This window comes from Aplysia californica, unplaced genomic scaffold (assembly GCF_000002075.1).
Source record: "Aplysia californica isolate F4 #8 unplaced genomic scaffold, AplCal3.0 scaffold00494, whole genome shotgun sequence".
Lineage (NCBI taxonomy): Eukaryota > Metazoa > Mollusca > Gastropoda > Aplysiida > Aplysiidae > Aplysia > Aplysia californica.
In genome coordinates, this window is record NW_004797764.1 from 247,729 (window position 1) to 265,228 (window position 17,500).

At 38.5% G+C, this 17,500-nt stretch overlaps 2 protein-coding genes across 3 annotated transcripts in view; one reads left to right on the forward strand and one right to left on the reverse strand.

The window, feature by feature from the left end:
• The window catches only part of LOC101845262 (uroporphyrinogen decarboxylase), a gene marked incomplete in the record, with an annotated part of 15,483 nt that extends 8,806 nt beyond the window's left edge, over positions 1–6,677 (reverse strand). Inside the window, 4 exon segments of the mRNA XM_005105830.3 lie at positions 769–867; positions 1,691–1,770; positions 2,318–2,423; positions 6,592–6,677. Coding sequence (XP_005105887.2) covers positions 769–867; positions 1,691–1,770; positions 2,318–2,423; positions 6,592–6,621 — 315 coding nt within the window.
• Positions 6,678–9,362: 2,685 nt separating this feature from the next.
• The window catches only part of LOC101863124 (IQ motif and ankyrin repeat domain-containing protein 1), an 18,953-nt gene continuing 10,815 nt past the window's right edge, over positions 9,363–17,500 (forward strand). The window contains exons 1-6 of one of the 2 annotated variants that reach the window (XM_013086711.2): positions 9,363–9,828; positions 11,044–11,246; positions 11,428–11,592; positions 12,989–13,118; positions 14,064–14,188; positions 15,318–15,380. In XM_013086711.2, coding sequence (XP_012942165.1) covers positions 9,603–9,828; positions 11,044–11,246; positions 11,428–11,592; positions 12,989–13,118; positions 14,064–14,188; positions 15,318–15,380 — 912 coding nt within the window. In that variant the 5' untranslated portion in view covers positions 9,363–9,602. Of the gene's footprint in view, positions 9,835–11,043; positions 11,247–11,427; positions 11,593–12,988; positions 13,119–14,063; positions 14,189–15,317; positions 15,381–17,500 lie in introns of both variants that reach the window. The other variant, XM_013086710.2, reaches the window with a different exon arrangement.

Sequence of the window (17,500 nt, forward strand, 5' to 3'; positions counted from 1 at the left end):
GTGTGTGAGTGTGTGTGTGTGTGTGTGAGTGTGTGTGTGCGCGCGCATGCATAAATGTGTGCTCACTGCCAAGCACGCATGTACATATATATGTGTGGTACAAAGACATTCATTTATGGCTGTGTGTGTGAGCATGTGTGTCTGTGTGTTTATTAGTGGTGGTAGTGGTGGGAGGAGGAAGAACTATGACAATTCACATGGTTTGGAAAACTAAAAACAAAATTAATGCTGATTTTATGTCAGTTTTGGGGGAACATGTATAAAATGAGAATGATAACAGGGATGAGCACTATATCTCCCAATTGATGCACGACAAGTCCTGCACAAAGACACACAGTCAATGTCAAAGACCACTGAGCTGTATTTCAGCAAGAACAGACATCGTGGAGACAAACTCAAAGACTCATCCAGCTACAGAAAGTTGAGAGAGAAAGTCAAAGGAGAACCACAGTCTCTTCATGTTCAGTGAAACCAAAAAAATCATCCTTATCTTTCCACAAATCTGCCCCTAAAGATAGACTTATATTTTGTGAGAGCAGAGCCTTCAAAGGTTTTGTATCTGACGTACCTAAACAACATTTTAGTCTTTATTTGTGACTGATTTCCTTAGTAAAAAAAAATCAAGCCTATGATTTTACACTATTTTAAACCAAATTTGGTCTAATAATATAATGAACTCTTGCAATGTTAATATCACAGAATGTGGCAACCGCAAGGAGCGCATTGCCCGATAAATACATTATTTAACAAAGACATTGGGCTGCTTACCTCTCCAGGATCATTGGCTACTGCTAGGCCCATGGCCACAGGGATGACTAGAATGTCGGAGAAAATGATGGCAGCATCCAGGTCATATCTGCGGATGGGCTGAAAGAAGACAGAATGTAGGGAATAAGAAGAACTCTTTTATTTGGCCTTGTTGATATTTGCCTTATAAAAGGTATATCATGTATTCAAAACGTACAATTTAAAAGAAACAAAAAACAAAAACAAAATGTTTTGGTAACCGACACAGACTAACATCAATACTGTAAGCAAAGAAGGAGGAAGAGAGGAACTAGCTGAATTCTTTAAAATTTTATTTTAAAAAATAAGTTTTAGTACAGGTTTTACAGCGCTCGCAACTGCATAAGGTCATTTAAGCCCCAAGGGGTGAATGTCAACAGAGAAGTCCTTACAGGGAATCAGACTCACTCTGCTCACCTCTCGACTATCAAGGCACCCCGGAAATAGCGAGTCACAAGAGTGTGACAAACATACAAAAGAAGTAGAGGAAAAATGACGAAAATGAGGCAAGAAAAAGCAGCAGCTCCCCCTTTGTTGTTTCGGCACAGTATTAGCATGACATTGATAAATCAGCCCATTTACAGTTCTATGTGTATAAGAACATGTTAATATCTCCCCTTTGGGAATGGCCTTAAGACACTTCAGTGAGTAGCACGGCCCCGGGGGGTAGACCTCTTTTACTTGGTCAAGTGGAAATTTGCTTTACAAAAGGAAAAAAATCATGTATTCAAAAGTACAACTTAAAAGAAACGAAAAACAAAAATTAATTAATTAATTTTTTGGGGGTAACGCACACAGACTAACATCATCACTCTAGACAAAGAAAGAGGAGGAGGACTAGCTGCATTCTGTATAATCCTTTCTTTTTTTTTTTTTTATTAATCTAAACACTGTACTCTATTACCTGGAGAGTAAGTTCACAAACAAGTTGGGGATCTTTGCAGGTAGCAAAAAACTTGGTATCGCCTTTTGCTTGCCTGTACTCTACACAAACAAAAAGAGGGAAACAAAAATATTAAACACTGCTCTAAACAAAAGCTAACTACTGAAATATATTAGAAAGCTCAAAGAGAGCTGAAAGTCAGATAATATAAACAAGGACATTAGACAAAAAGTAGGTACAGTGACTGACCTCCTCTAGAGTCCTAGACAACTTTGACATTGACATGCAGAAATGTAATCTCAGTTTTCTTAAAATAATACAAGCAATGTTCAATTCAATAATACATGCTAGGTGATCAAGCAGAGGCACACACTTATTTTTTCTAGCAAAATCTATTGATTTCTAAGGTGACTGAAAAAATGGCGAAAAGACAGAAAAATGGGTAATTTAATTAACACCAGGAGGTGCTCTTGCATACACAATTGTAACAAAAGTGTACAGACACATTTTAAGTACTTTAAATTGATATTCAAAAAACCCAAACACACCGGAGAATGTGTATCAAACATAGTTTAACCACACTAAGTGTCAATTTCTTAACACATCAAATGTTCTGTGCATGCGCGCGCGCACACACACACACAATACCAGGAAGGTAGCGTCCAGCCTGTCTCATAACCCATACAGGCACCCTCTCTGTCTTTTCTCCTCGGGCTGCCCTTAGTAGCAGATCATTCTTCAGTGGAGAGAAGGCCTGAAAACAAAAAATACAATACAATAAAGATAAGTAATAAAAACTTACAGAATAATAATATAAAAAAGCAAAGAAAATTGTCTTTATCTCGACAAAAAGCTAGAAAATATCCTAAAGCAGAATAGAGAAGAAAATAGAGCATTTGATTTCGAACAGCGAACATTCAAATTTGTTCATCACAATCAAAAGAACAACATTAATAACAAAGGAGACAATGTCAATTTGGTTTCATAGCAATACCTTGTACTGAAGGGCTGTGAAGTATGATATTGTGAGAACAAGAAAATCAGGGACCACCCTGAGGTAAGAGACAAGTGGCCATCGAGGATATTTTTAAAAAATATATTTTAGTACAGTAATTGTGTACATACAAAGACAATTCATAGGACTTATATATGACGCTTTTTTAACTTCAAACACAACTTTGAAGCTTAAACATCCAAATGCCGTTTTAAAATTTTAGTCACTGTCTGTCGTGAATGGCCAATGATTATGTTCCTTGTCATTCTAGCTTAGAATCTAATATGGGTCCACCACCCATGATAACAGGCCTAAAAATATAAAGATTGGCGACAGTCTCAACTTTCTTTCCACTCAACCACCTGTCCACTGAAACTACCATTCCATTTTCAACTACCCCCCCTCCCCCATCCCTTTGGAAAGTAAGGTTTGTACCTGTCTCTGACACAATAGTAATCTGCTCTCTGTTCTGTAGGCCTAGAACATAAAAGAAGATTTTATAAATCTTCCATCCCCTACTTTCCACAAATCATGTTTTAAGTCATTTTTTTTCATTTGTGCACATTGAAGGCAGTGTTCATACTTTCCCTATTTTTACTAAAAATAAAAAAGGATTCTAATATCCCAGTAAAAAAACACCCTATAAATAGAGCCTTTTAGCAGAGGCATCATGGTGAAATCAGTCGCATGTCAAAATAATGAAATTGAAGAAACCAGCATTTTTCTGCTAATTAAATTTTACCTCTGAAACCAGGCGACCCCAACCTCTTTCAATCGCAAACATTTTGACTTCTTTGTCAGAGATAGATGAGTATTTTTTTCATCGAAAGCAAGAAAAATGAAAATAAGCATTAAAATGATACCTTTTTTTTAGCAGTAAGAGTTTTAATGCACTTACAACACAATAAGGTCATATTATAAGTGCCGAAGAATAGAGGTGTTACAAGAGAGCAACACACACAAAAAAGAAGGAGAGATAAAGACAATAGAATGTTTGATAGGGGAAAGAAGGAGCAAACCACACCAGAGCACCCGCCAACCACCCACTAATGATACCGATAAACCACATCCATGTATGTCCCAGATTTGATGAGGGTCTGATTTGGTTAGGAAGTTTTTGGGTTTGGTTTTTTATGCGGGGGGGTGTCGTAGGTGTTTTACGGCGCTCGCAACTGCAAGGTCATATGAGCGCACCAGACACATCCAACATTTTCAGTTAGAAAAGGACATTTTGAACTTTGCCCGGGTGGCAGCCGAAACCTATTTTTTATTGATTCTGGACCACCAATGGAACTTAGACATGCGCAACTTGCACACAGGACCTCAGAAATTTTTCGCCTTCCTTTATCCGAGAAGGCTAGGCGTTAGATCTTACGTACCATAAGATTAGGGGTGAGACTGAGAGACTGCAGTAAGGAGCCAAGGAGTAGCAGTAGAAAAGCTGCAGAAAAAGTCAGGAGCCCAAAGGAGGGGGCAAAGGAGGGAAGGGGGTGGGAGCAGAAAGTGGAGACGAAAGTACAAAATAATTTTTAGAGAGCAGGAAAGGAGAAAATTTCTGAGAAGAAAATTTCCCGTCGCTCTCCAGATTCGAACCTGGGACCTCCTATTGAACGAGAGGCGAACATCATAACCTCTTACTCTTAACCACGAAAGCCCCCTAGAAGTTTTACTCACATTGCACTTTCATTACTTCAAACACAAATAACCTAGAGATCTAGATATCTAGAATCTAGATCTAACATCTTATCTAGGTATGATGATGATATAATATATATCTAGTATATATTGTAGGAGGGAGGTATTGAAAAATAGAAGTGATACTAGAGTCAAGGAAGTGGCTCTCACCCGGGGTGAGAATAGAAATACGATCGACCTCTCACCCCCGGGTGAGACTTGCCACCGTAACCTATTCTCACCCGGTATGAAACAAGACCTGTTTTTCCTAATTTCGGAATACTTTCTATCAATGTGGATGATCAAATGGATAAAGGCAAAGAAAAGATTACGTTATAGCACAAAAGTAAGCTAATTTTATCGACTACAAAGATGCTATGGCTATTTCACTTTTCGAATCGAGCCGAACTACGGGGGTCGCCATTTTGTTTTGCCCGGAAGTTCTCGCAAGATCTACTCCTCCCCTCTTCTCTCTCTCTTTCTCAATACTGTCTCGGTGTAGACGATCAAATTGACCAAAACAAAGTTAAAAAATAATGTTAAAACACAAAAGTAAATTAATTTGGTTGTTTACAAAGATGTACGGCTATTTAACTTTTCGAATCGAGCCGAACTACGCGGGTCGCCATTTTGTTTTGTCCGGAAGTTCTCGAGCTACTCCTCTCATTCTCTCTCTCTCTCCACTGCCCACAGACAAAATTGTACGCTTTTACTTTTAGTAGGCTAACAGTAGTAATGGAACGTTTGTTCACGGCACAGAATTGTACAATGTTTCTTTTATCACAGTGTTAGAATTCTGTGGTTTAGGGTGAAAGCAAAATTGGTTGGCCTAGATCTAGGCTAGGCTATAACGGTGAACGCGCACCGGGTGAGAATAGCCAAAAGACTCGCCTGCACTATTCTCACCCGGGGTAAGAATAGAGGTGGCCAACTTACAAAGAAAAGAAGGAGGAGAACTAATTAGGCTATATCATAATTATAATAATAATATTGACACACAAAAAAGAAGGAGCAAAACACACACCAAAAAGCAACCCCCCCCTCCCCCCATTCAACCACCCACCACTGCCCACTTACTACTATAGACTATGGAGCCCTCACCTCTATTCTCACCCGGAGTGAGAATAGTGCAGGCGAGTCTTGTGGCTATTCTCACCCGGTGCGCGTTCACCAAATTTTGCGTTCACCCTAAACCACAGAATTCTACACTGTGATAACAGAAAAATTGTAGATTTCTGTGCCGTGAACAAACGTTCCATTACAACTGTAGCCTACTAAAAGCGTACAATTCTGTCTGTGGGCAGTGGAGAGAGAGAGAGAGAAAGAGAGAGAGACTTAGCGCGAGAATTTCCGGGCAAAACAAAATGACGACCCGCGTAGTTCGTCTCGATTCGAAAAGTTAAATAGCCGTAGCATCTTTGTAGACAACCAAATTAATTTACTTTTGTGTTTTAACATAATTTTTTAACTTTGTTTTGGTCAATTTGATCGTCCACACCGATAGACAGTATTCAAAAAGAGACAGAGAGAGAGAGAGGGGGGAGGAGTAGATCTTGCGAGAACTTCCGGGCAAAACAAAATGGCGACCCGCGTAGTTTGGCTAGATTCGAACAGTGAAATAGCCATAGCATCTTTGAAGACGATCAAATTAGCTTACTTTTGTTTGTGCTATAACGTAATTTTTTCTTGGCTTTTATCAATTTGATCATCCACACCGATAGACAGTATTCCAAAATGAGGAAAAGCAGGTCTTGTTTCGCACCGGGTGAGAATAGCCTACGCTGGCAAGTCTCACCCGGGGTGAGAGGTAGATCGTTTTTCTATTCTCACCCCGGATGAGAATAGCCACTTCCATACTTTGACTAACACACAGCGCCAACGTTAATCAATGACAAATCAATTATTATCTGTAGCTGTTGCCGTATGCCATGGACGGTGGAGAAGCATTGTTGCCATTGATATATAGAGTCTATGTGCTGCGTGACTGTACCGGCATGTCGAGTCTGTGAACTTCATGAAGTTTGAAAATGAAAGATGAAGGGATGATAATATGATGAAGTAAAATGAAGTTGACGTCCAGCTGCCGGTGCCGGTCGGTGCAGACTAAAACTAAAACATATTTTTAGCAATGGAAAAGACTAGATCTATGCTAAAATAGTTCTATGAAGAAGAAGCAATAGACAGTGTAAAATCGACATAAACAAACTCAGTGATTCGCTAGCGTTTCTTGTGAAATAAAAATCATGTGTCTAACCTGTGTTTGTGGTGAAATGGGCGCAGCCATCTTGTTAAGGTTGCGTAAGTAGAATCAACGGTCAGACCTCGTTATCTCCCTTATAAATGTCGTCGTGCGATGTAGGGCACGTAGGCCTAGACGTGGTCCTTGAAAGTGCCCGTGGCTCGCTCGTCGCTCAACAACACCAGTAGAAACAGCGATAGCTGTAACAGCTGCGACACATCCGATGGGCGAGCCTATCTTCTGTTTCTTATTCTTTTTTTTTTCAAATGCACATAGACAATTGCGGTAATACTTACTGAAAAAGGGATATACTAGAAGACACCCCCCTCCCAAGCACATACATTATAATTATTATACACCCTTTTTTATCTCGGGAGAACCCCCCCCCCCCCACACACACACACAAAACACACTCACAATAAACAAATTCAAATTATAATAAAACTAGCCCAAACGGTAAAGATCTCAATAGCTTAGAAATGGCCCTGTAGAAAAACAGCGCACAAGCGTGACTTTCCGTTGCTGATCATAATGCTCGTGTAGAGGCCTTCCGATTAAGCAACAGCACTCACGACTCGATCACAGCTATCATGCGTGTAGACAAAAGAAATGGCTCATTCGTTTTCAATAGCTAGGTCTATTAAAAATGCTATGAAAAAAATTCAGGAGCAGTCTGTGATCCAAAGAGGTTTTATGTAATCCAAACTGAACAGTCGTGGTCGACAAACTATTTAATAGGTTATTAAAGTTAAAGAAGATGTTTAGAGTTATGTTCAGATGACTTAACATTATGGACAAATTAAAGTTTAATGGTTTATCAAACGACATATTATATGACCCACAACGTACGTGTTATTAACACATCCGCCTCCAACATAAAAATAATGCATGCCGTTCGATTTGAGAAGGACATATGTAATAAATCAAAACAAAATAACATATTTTTCATAGCAAATAAAATAGCAAAATTTGAATGTCTTAGCATTAATCTAGCATTGCCACTGCACCACCAACAGCATCCACATTAAAAAAAAGGTTAGATTCTTTAAAATAAATATGGTAATTTAACAGTTTTATATAACACCACCAACAACAATAATTATATTATAATGAGGCTTATATAGATGGGCCTGTCCAAACTGTAAACTTCAGCGTTGTGATCGTTATTTCCTCCCAAGCAACACCTATTGATAAAATAATAAAATAATATGTTTAACTATTAACTCAAAATGATAAAAAAAATAAAATTTTTAGAATTCTTTGCCAGGCTACACCAGTCCGGTAACACTTGATAAGCCTAGTAAACTGTAGGCAAATATTCTCCTCTACCAAGATAATACATGTAGATCTAATAATATGAATGCACTTGCTCTTTGGGCTTTTTTGCGCGACGTGGCGGGACCCGCTTTGTCGCATTAGTGCGTGATGGGTTACGTACGTCACTATATTATATCTATATATTAGGCGACGCGAGGTTAAATTGGTTTCATCGCCAACTTTGGGGTATGCGTGGGTGTATGTGTATGTGTGTGTGTGTGTGTGTGTGTGTGTGTGTGTGTGTGTGTGTGTGTGTGTGACCGCAGAAATGGCTAAGATAACACAAATAACAAAAGGAAAAAAGGGGGATGATCAGGAGCTGTGAATGAGAAGGAAGAAAAGAAAACTGAAAATCACCAAACAAAAAACGAGGAAAATTATTTAAAGTGGCAAATAATCACTTTTGCCGGGTTAAATAAATTGTGCTTTTATAATGGCCAACTGGTTGTTACTTAATTGATGGGTAAGATGATGTGCAAGAGCAGGCGGGCGAGGAGTAAACGGACGGGAATGAGGGAGCTTGAGGGGCTGGTATAAAAATAATTAGAATTGTGCAAGAAATGTATTTGCATTGCTTTAGTGCTGGCCAGATGTCACCGATCGAACTTATAATATAGTTTGCTGTCTAGTCATTTATGATATCGCAGTGATGGTTAAAGTGGCGTAGTTAGTTTATAGATCTACCGCGTTGTCACTGGTCGATATAACCAGACAAATATATGTATTGACAGTGTGCTATGAGAGTAAATTTTTTTTTCCAAATTAAGATGAGAAGTGAACTTATTGTGGCGACACAGTCTTGCTTTACAATTTCTTTTCATGACTTTATGTCACGATCTTTTATATAACACTGGCAGATTCAAACTATGTCTTATTTGTCTCTTCTTTATATATATATATATATATATATATATATATATATATATATATATATATATATATAATATAGTGGTATGAAACAACAACAACTCTCTCCCCCCCCCCCTCTCTCTCTCTCTCTCTCTCTCTCTCTCTCTCTCTCTCTCTCTCACACACACACACACACACACACACACACACACACACTGCCTGCAGGCAGAATTGCTTCCAATCATAAGAGCGCTGGAACGTTTGTTTACACTCGTGGGCCGTAGGCCCTACGCGCTCGCGGTAATTAGCAGCGCCCAAGTCTCTCGCGTACTCGACATAGGGCAATTGAAACATCTTGGTAGTGGAAAATCTTTGCTGTTGGCCTAATAATAATTTTAATACTGCCCTGATAAGGATTTATAAAGACCGTGTATACACGGTATTTGTTAATATAATATTATGTCATGTTCCAAACAAGGAAATAATATTATAGAAAAGGTCATTTGTCCTCAAATATTTTGGTGTGTTCCTTTCCACCCAACAAATTGTATTTAATAATATATATATAAAAGGTCATAAATAGTGCTATTACCTCTAAGGACACAGGCCTAGGCTTTCTCAGTTCAAAGCCTAGGCACAGGCCAATGTAGGCCAACCTGACTTCATTGGCCTATTATACTTATCAAGTTGTTTTCCTTTATCTACCAGTTGCTATAGAAACGAATCGGGAAACCACATCCAAGAGTTCAAGAAACTTTCAGTATAAAACAACAATCAAAAATCATAATACATTTTTTCCAAATTGGAATAAACATTCTACTCATTGAAAAGTAATAAATAAAGTAATAAATAATATAATAATGTCGTATTTCTGGAAGGAGAGATACATTCGGTGCGGTATGAGTATGTTTACAAATGTCTGCTGCCTGCAGCAACACTTGAGAGAGAATCGTAACAAATCGGTATTTTCGACCATGCCGCCGAAAAAAGCGGCCCCAGCTCCAGTGAAAGCGACTGGATCGCGCACTTCAACGGTCTCAAAGCCCAAAGCAACTCCTGCTGCACGGGGTGGCAAGACAACTGCAAGTACAAGTAATAATTATTTGTACATCCGACTTGGATTTGAGTCTGCTGAAAATCTGCCTTTCGTAGTTCTAGATCTACAGGGTGTCATTATTTTTTTAGCTTTTAGCCCCACACCAGTCCATGCAGTAAAAAGAAAAGTATAAGGGTATCTTTGCATAAAAAAGAAAACAAAATTTTAAACTGAAGATTTTATTTTACTTATTCCTGATTTGAGGACTCGTTTAAAAATTGCCGTTTTAATCATATATATGCCTTCATCAATTACGTCTATAACTAGAATCTATTCTATATTTGAACTTTGTCTCCTCTGATCGATTGTCGTATAGTTTTGGAGATGGATTACATAATAATAATAATAATAATAGTAATAATAACAATAATAATAATTTTAAATAGCATTTGCATAGCGTCCCTGCTCGACAACAAGCTCTATATATGCGCTTTACACTATTTAACTTCCCCAACATGCAGACCCTATATATATATAACACTCAGAAACAGTCTCGGCTTCCCGGAAAACATAGGCCGCAAGCAGCCGATTAAGCGCTCGCAGACACTAACAAACTGACGAGATCTATCGCTATTTATAGATGCTCACTTGGGTGAAGTGAGGAAAATCTGTGTAAATTTAATTTTAAGTGCCTCCCAAGAACACAACGTCAAAGCCTCTGATGTGATTCAAACCCACGACCATACTGTTGCAAGTCCAAAAAGCCTAACCACCAAATTCAAGTCTAACTTCCAATTCTCTTACGATTGGTGAGATACCTTCTCTTTGTATCAGAGATCGAGCTGCCACGCATGCATGTCTCTTTACAAACATATCCATCAGTTTGCACTCTGGGAGCTGCATATTTGACAAAAGATGGTAAAAAAGGCTACAAAAAACTGGCTTTCAAAGTAAAATGCATTAGTACCACCTGCATAGCTTTAAATTTGCACTGGATGTTTAATCCTGCACTGTGGCAAATTTCAAAGGGATCCTGTGACCCTACATAAGTGTGAAAATAGCAGGATATGAACTTTGTGGGAGGGGTTTAAGAGGTGGTTTTGGTGTTACTGATATTATGGTCAAATTTTATATCAGCCTTTATAATACTTGAATCTGTTTGTTTCAATTGCCCTTTAAATTTCTTCCCTTTCTTTTGAAAATATATAAATTTGCAAAAGTTTGGGGTTGGTATGTATCCATTTTGTTTCCACTTTCTGTTTCAGCAAAAAAGCCTTCGATAACCACAAAACCAGCAGGGAAAACTGATAAACCTGCTGAACCAAAAAAGAAAGCATGGACACCTCAAGATGAAGCGGCTCGGAAAATCCAGACAAAAGCACGTCAGTTTCTTGCGAAGAAAGAAATTGAGAAAAAAAAGAAAGAGAAACAAGATTATGAGGATCTTATGGACAAGCTTGAAAAAGAGGTTAGGGCAATATTATACTTTAACATTTTTTGGAGTAGTTCTTTTTAAGGCATTGCAAAGTGGCAGTCATATATGTAAAATGGCTCACATAATCAGTTCTTATGTGATATTGATTTTCATATTATTTTTTTTCCCCCTCACAATTCACTATATGTTTGTTTTCCTTTACATTTTCTGTTAGGCATTCATCCACATGGTGAAAATGCAACAAGAAGAAGCTGAAAGAAAAGCTCAGAAAGAAGACGAGGAAAGAAAAAGGAGACAGCAAGAAATAAAAAGGAGGAAAAGAATGCTTGAAGCGGCTTATGATGGCGATCTGGATATCATGAAAGAAGTCCTGAAAGAGGTATAGGCCCTCTATGCAATTGCACTTACAGATGTTTTTCTGAATCATTATTATTTTATTTGACTCAGTAAAACTTTTCTTCATTTCAAATAATTTCTATAGATCTACAAAGCTTGACGTTAGGGGGAACTGAATTAAAAACCATACTGTTATAAAAATGGGGTTAATAATGTCATAATATGTCATCCAGACGACATGCTCTGACAAAGCTTCTAAATTTCAGTTTCTTGTTTTGTCTGACATCAACTGTTCGCCTGTGTGACTTTTTTGCTCTCATTTTGATCCATAGAGGAACGTTCTATAAGAATGTGACTTCCCGTCAAATTAAACAATACATTAATGTAGGTTTTATCCAAACGCAAAGAGCCTTATTCTAATCAGGACTCTGGGTTGAGAGGATAATTGTTACCAGAAATACAAGACATATATATTTGGCCTGGCTCAGATTCAAACACGGTACTTCTGTGCGCTGGATGAGTTCTTATACCTGACTGTGCCAGAGGTTGGTAGACTATGGTCCTCAGACAATATTGCCCTCCACAGAATTTTGTGTGGTTGTCAGAAACATTTAGTTGATAAAATAAAATAAAAAGTTTGCAATCAATAAAAATTAACATGCTAAAGATCTTATTCGTCGATATAATGTTTGAGCCAAGATCTAGCTTTATAGCTTCACTATTTACTATGATGCGATCATATGGCGCATAATAAGTTATCAAAAGCAAATTAGAGTTATGTAACCCTCAAAGTCCTGTTTTAAAGGATCTTTGCTGTTGATAGACTATTTGAAGATGTCCTGGATAAGAAAACTTTTACCATCCCTGGCCAATGCCTCAATGTCTGAATTCTGAAGGATATCGTTGTGAACTGTAAGGATGCGTGCCTCAGAATATTTCACCAGAGATTTACCTATGGCTTTGATGGCTAATGTAACTGCAACACACTGGTCTTAAGAGAAAGATGTAGTTTATCATCTTGTATCTATTTCAATCACAGCTTACCAAAACTTAACAATAAATAGCTGGGTTCATTCTAATTTTTGTCTCCGTCCAAAAGGAGACTGCAGTATGGCAGCCTGTTGGGTAATTTGCCCAGTTTTTTCCTTTTTTTTTTGCTGTGACAATAATGCTAAGTGCCCTATTGCATTTGGGTGATCTGAGAAAACAAACAAAACTTTTCTTTCCTCAGTATGCAACATGAATTGATGGGGGAGTAAAACATTTTTGCAAATGAAAAATACAGGAGAGATTCAAACCCTACATTCATTATTTAAACACTAATGGTTCAATTGCTCTACTAGAATAGATATTTTTAACCACAGAATATACTAAGACTTGTAATTAACATTTGCATGATAAATTTTCTGATACTTAAGACTAGGATTCTATATTGCAAGGTTTCAGATATAGACACAAAGAATGGAATTGGAAATGATGTGATTGGAAGATCGTTGAGAACCAAACATCTAATGGCTGTCATAGACTGTGAGGACGCTAATGGGAACACTCCCCTCTCTGAAGCTGCAAGTATGTTTGTATTGTGACTGTTCCATAACTGACAGTTTTTATCTTTGCTCTGGATTAGCCTTAGTTTCATAGTTTCTTTAACTCTATATCTCTGGGTAAGCCCACTATGCCAGGCCCCTTCTTTGGTACTAAATCTAAAAATGACAAAAACGTCTCTAGATGGGTCATTAAATCAAAACAAGTGAACCTACCTTGATAGTTCTTCATCTAATGAATGAACTCCCGATAAAAGAGACATGTTTTCAGCAATTTTTTTCTGGTTCCCTTGCAATTCCATCTTGCACAGGTTCGACTGTATGTCAATTAAATTATAATGAAATCACTGTTTTGAAAAAATGTGAAGCAGCATGGTGAATTCAGGCGCTCGTCAAAATAACGAAGTCGGAGAAACAGGCATTTTTCAACCAGTTTGGAAATCTTTATCGTATTTTTATTTTTTGGCTTAACACTTTTCACCCACGCAGAATGCAGAGCGCGCAATGCTTATCCCCATGGACCAGGATACAGGTGCGGTACACGCTATATCATACCATCGCCGATTGGCGTCCCGTGGGGAAAAGGGATGGCTTCTTACCGTTGCTTATCTGCATACAGTAGGGGCATAGTGTTAACTTCTTAGATGTCTTTATAAAAACACATTTCCCTGAGAATTTTAATGAAAAACATTGATTAAAGGCACAAAATATATCATTTTTCAGTTTTCAAAGACTCTTTAGTTATTGGAGTTTCCAAACTTTGGCGGCCATTTTCTCGATAGATAACCTCACTTCCTTCAATCGCAAATATCTTTAGTTCCTTTCAAGATAAAGGAATATTTATTTCATTTGGAAGAAAGGCAAATAAATCAGCTTTCAGATGATATCAATAACTCCATATGTCAAAAAATTGACGAGCGCCTGATTCCACAGCGTCATGACACAAATACCCCCAAAATTTCTCTTTTAGATGGTGGAAGTGCAGAGGCCATCAGGTTTCTGTTGGAAAAGGGAGCAGAGCCAAACTCTCAGGGTCAGTTCTTGAGGACTCCTCTGTACCGCTCGGCTTTTATTGGGAGCTTGGAGGCCACGCAGGTAACCTGTTCTGGTTAAGGGCTAGATGAGGAGTTAAAATCATCTTATGCACACAACGTCATGGTTACCCCCATATTGGTCACACAGAAAGTGAAGACCCTGGATGTGCACAGGGGGGCTGCCCAGTTTGTCACAATTTCCTTTAAGTAATTGAGTATTGATGACAGTCACAATTGCAGCACTTAAACACTGTGGTTGTTTTTTATTCTCCACCTTCAAATTGGTGGTGTAGAGAGGTTATGGTGTTTGCCTCTCATTCAATAGATCCGTCATTCGAATCTGGACAGCGACAGAAAATGTTAATCTCTAAAATGTTCTCTTTTTACCCCTTTTCCTGCTCTCTGACAATATTCTGTTGTCTGTTTTCGTCTCTACTTTCTATCCCCTCCCCCTTCTCCTCTCCCCTTTGCCCCCTCCTCTGGGCTCCTGACTCTTTCTGCAGCCTTTCTACTGCTTCTCCTTGGCTCCTTCTTACTACTGTCTTTCTGCCACACCACTGATCTTTTGGTAGGAAAGGTTTACACCTAGCCTTCTTGGACAAGGGCAAAAAATCTCACAGAGGTCATATGTGCAAGTTGCGCACGTTAAAAACCCTTTGGTGGTCCTGAAATTGATAAGAGTTGGCTTTGGCCACTACTTTTGGGCAAAATTCAAAATTTCCTACAAACTGGAACAATTTTTTATGTGTCCCACGAGTGCTGTAAAACACTTACCAAAAAAAAAGTAGTCAGCTGGACATTCACCTCTGCCCTTGTAAGACAATCTGTTCTTGTGATATGATCTGTTCCTATGATCTGTTCTTATGACCTGTTACATTATCCTTTTCTTACTCGCTTCTTATCATCCAATCTTGATTATATTGAAAATTACTACTTCATCCATCCTCCTGTTCATGGCGCAGTCTGCCATATGGCCTGAAACATATCCTCAACTCGTTTTGGAGAAAAACATCAATAACAAGCTTCATTCTAAAAATTCACCGTCTATATGTCACGGCTCCCGAGGTTGATTTCGAATCCCTCACTTATAACAGAGCTGTTCAAACGTCAAATATTACATTTTTGTTGGCATTTGCACGCTTCCATAAATATTTGACAATTTAAGATGTCTCTTGTGTTCACATTTATAGGTGCTTCTGGAGAATGGAGCTGACCCCAGAATATGTGCCTCTGACAGTCAGACTCCTCTTGAGGTGGGTCACCCTGAACAAGAACAGAAAGAAGATTATCATCACAGTTATATTATTTGTAATAAAAAACAACAACCCCCAAACCCAAATCTATCTTTCAACATTAGAGCTGTATCCCGGTAGCAAACCCCCTTGTGCTTGCAAGCCCCTAGTTCAAGTCACAATCTTCAAATCACTAGGTCAAATAATCAAATCAAATCACCAGCATGTTACACTTGAGTCTAGCTTAAGCTTCAAGTCAGTCCACAACACTACTAGTACATTGTACAAGCAATCCACGAAGCCTCTCGTGTTGGGCCCCCTCATCCTCCCCACACCCTGCTTGCAATCCGCAAAGCCACCTACGTATGAAAGGGAGAGGGAGAGGCTCGCTCACAGCGCGGCACGCAAGTCTTAAATCCCGCTCGCAGCACAGCAAACCGCTCGCGCCCAATGACTTTCTTTGCACCCCATGTCTTGCTTTGCATCCCATGGCTTGTTTTGTGCCCCTTGACTTGCTCGCAGCCTGCAAGCTGTCCGTGCCCCATGACTTGCTTTGCCTCCTATGTCTTGCTTTGCATCCCTTGGCTTGCTTTGCCAGCAGCGAGCAGCAAGATCGCTCGCAGTGTGAACTCTGAACGGTGGAGGAAGGGAGAGGCTGTGCTTGCTTTGGTGCAAGACATAGAGAGCTGAAGCTATTTCGAACTTCCCACCCTTGATCAGCTGAGCGAGTGGATGTAGTGATAAGAAGTGTGGTATTGTAGTATTAAGTAGACTTACATTATCTTAGAATGGAAAACTCCCTGGGTCGTTGTGATTGGCTTTTGTATCGTATTTATGTAGCCTATTTTGTAGATGTTTTACACTCACAATGACACAATATAGAACATTTAGGAGACGGGATAGGCCTACTTCAACGCAATGTCAGAGCCATCCTGGGCTGAGAGGGAACAACACCCCAGCAGAAAGATGGAGGTTCTCAGTGAAAATTTCTCCCCATACGGGAATCGAACTGAGGTCTTTTGCGTGCAACGACGAAACGCTTGACTCGTGCACATTTTTTTAAAAAGGCCTTTGTATCATAAGAATAGCCGATCCATTATTAATTTGTAAGTGCATTGAATAGAGATTTTTTTGTTTGTTATAACCTGACTTATGAAAAAAAACCAAACTTGCTATTTTGGTGCAAGGCACTCAACGCAAATTACCAGAACCTTCTGTAATATGTACTGAGCCCACAGCGACGAGAGTTCGCAACGTCATGACACAGTACAGCAGGCCTGTCCGTGAGTCACAACTCACCGGAAGTTCCCCCCGATAGCGAGCGGCAGACAAAGCAAAGCACAAGCCAGCTTGCAAGCCTCTGGGGCAAGCCGTCCACTGCTTGCAAGCCTTTGATGAATCGAGCAGACTTTAACTCTGTTCAACAAATCAATTTGAATTCTATCATTTTTTCCTGTTGAAACTAAAAAGAGTTTAGCCAAGCATATTTATCTTTAGTGTATTTAGTGCTTGAATTGTGTACATTTTTTTTTGGTTCTTCTGTAAGTGAGACAGGCTGTAGAAAAGGAAAGCAGACTGACTTCCATCATGACACAAATATGTATTAATTTGTTAGATGGTCCTGGGATGTCATGGTGTTTTTATAATTTTAGTCTACGACTATTAAGGTTTATTGAGTCCTTGATGTATTTGGGGGTTTTTTTCAAGATAATGGGAAAACAAATGCAAGTGTTATTATTTTAAAAATGATTTACATTTCTTTTCTATTTGAAAAGCACAAAGGAACAATGATATTTTTGTCCTTTTTTTAAAAATGAAGCAGAATAAACTATGATTTTCACTTTTATTTGTAAAGGTTGTTTTTTTCAAGATAAATGGAAAATAAATGTTAGTGTCATTATTTAAAAAATTAGTTACATTTCTTTTCTATTTGAAAAGCACAAGGGAACAATGATATTTTTTTCCCTTTTTAAAAAAAATGAAGCAGAATAAATAATGATTTTCACTTTTATTTTTAAAGAGTAAAAAAGTATATATATAATTTTCTGTTTTTCTTTTAAAGAAGGAGAAAGAACATGTAAGTTTCATTCTATAAATTTGTTAAAAAGTATAAGTAGTATTTTATTTTTTTTTTTTTTAAA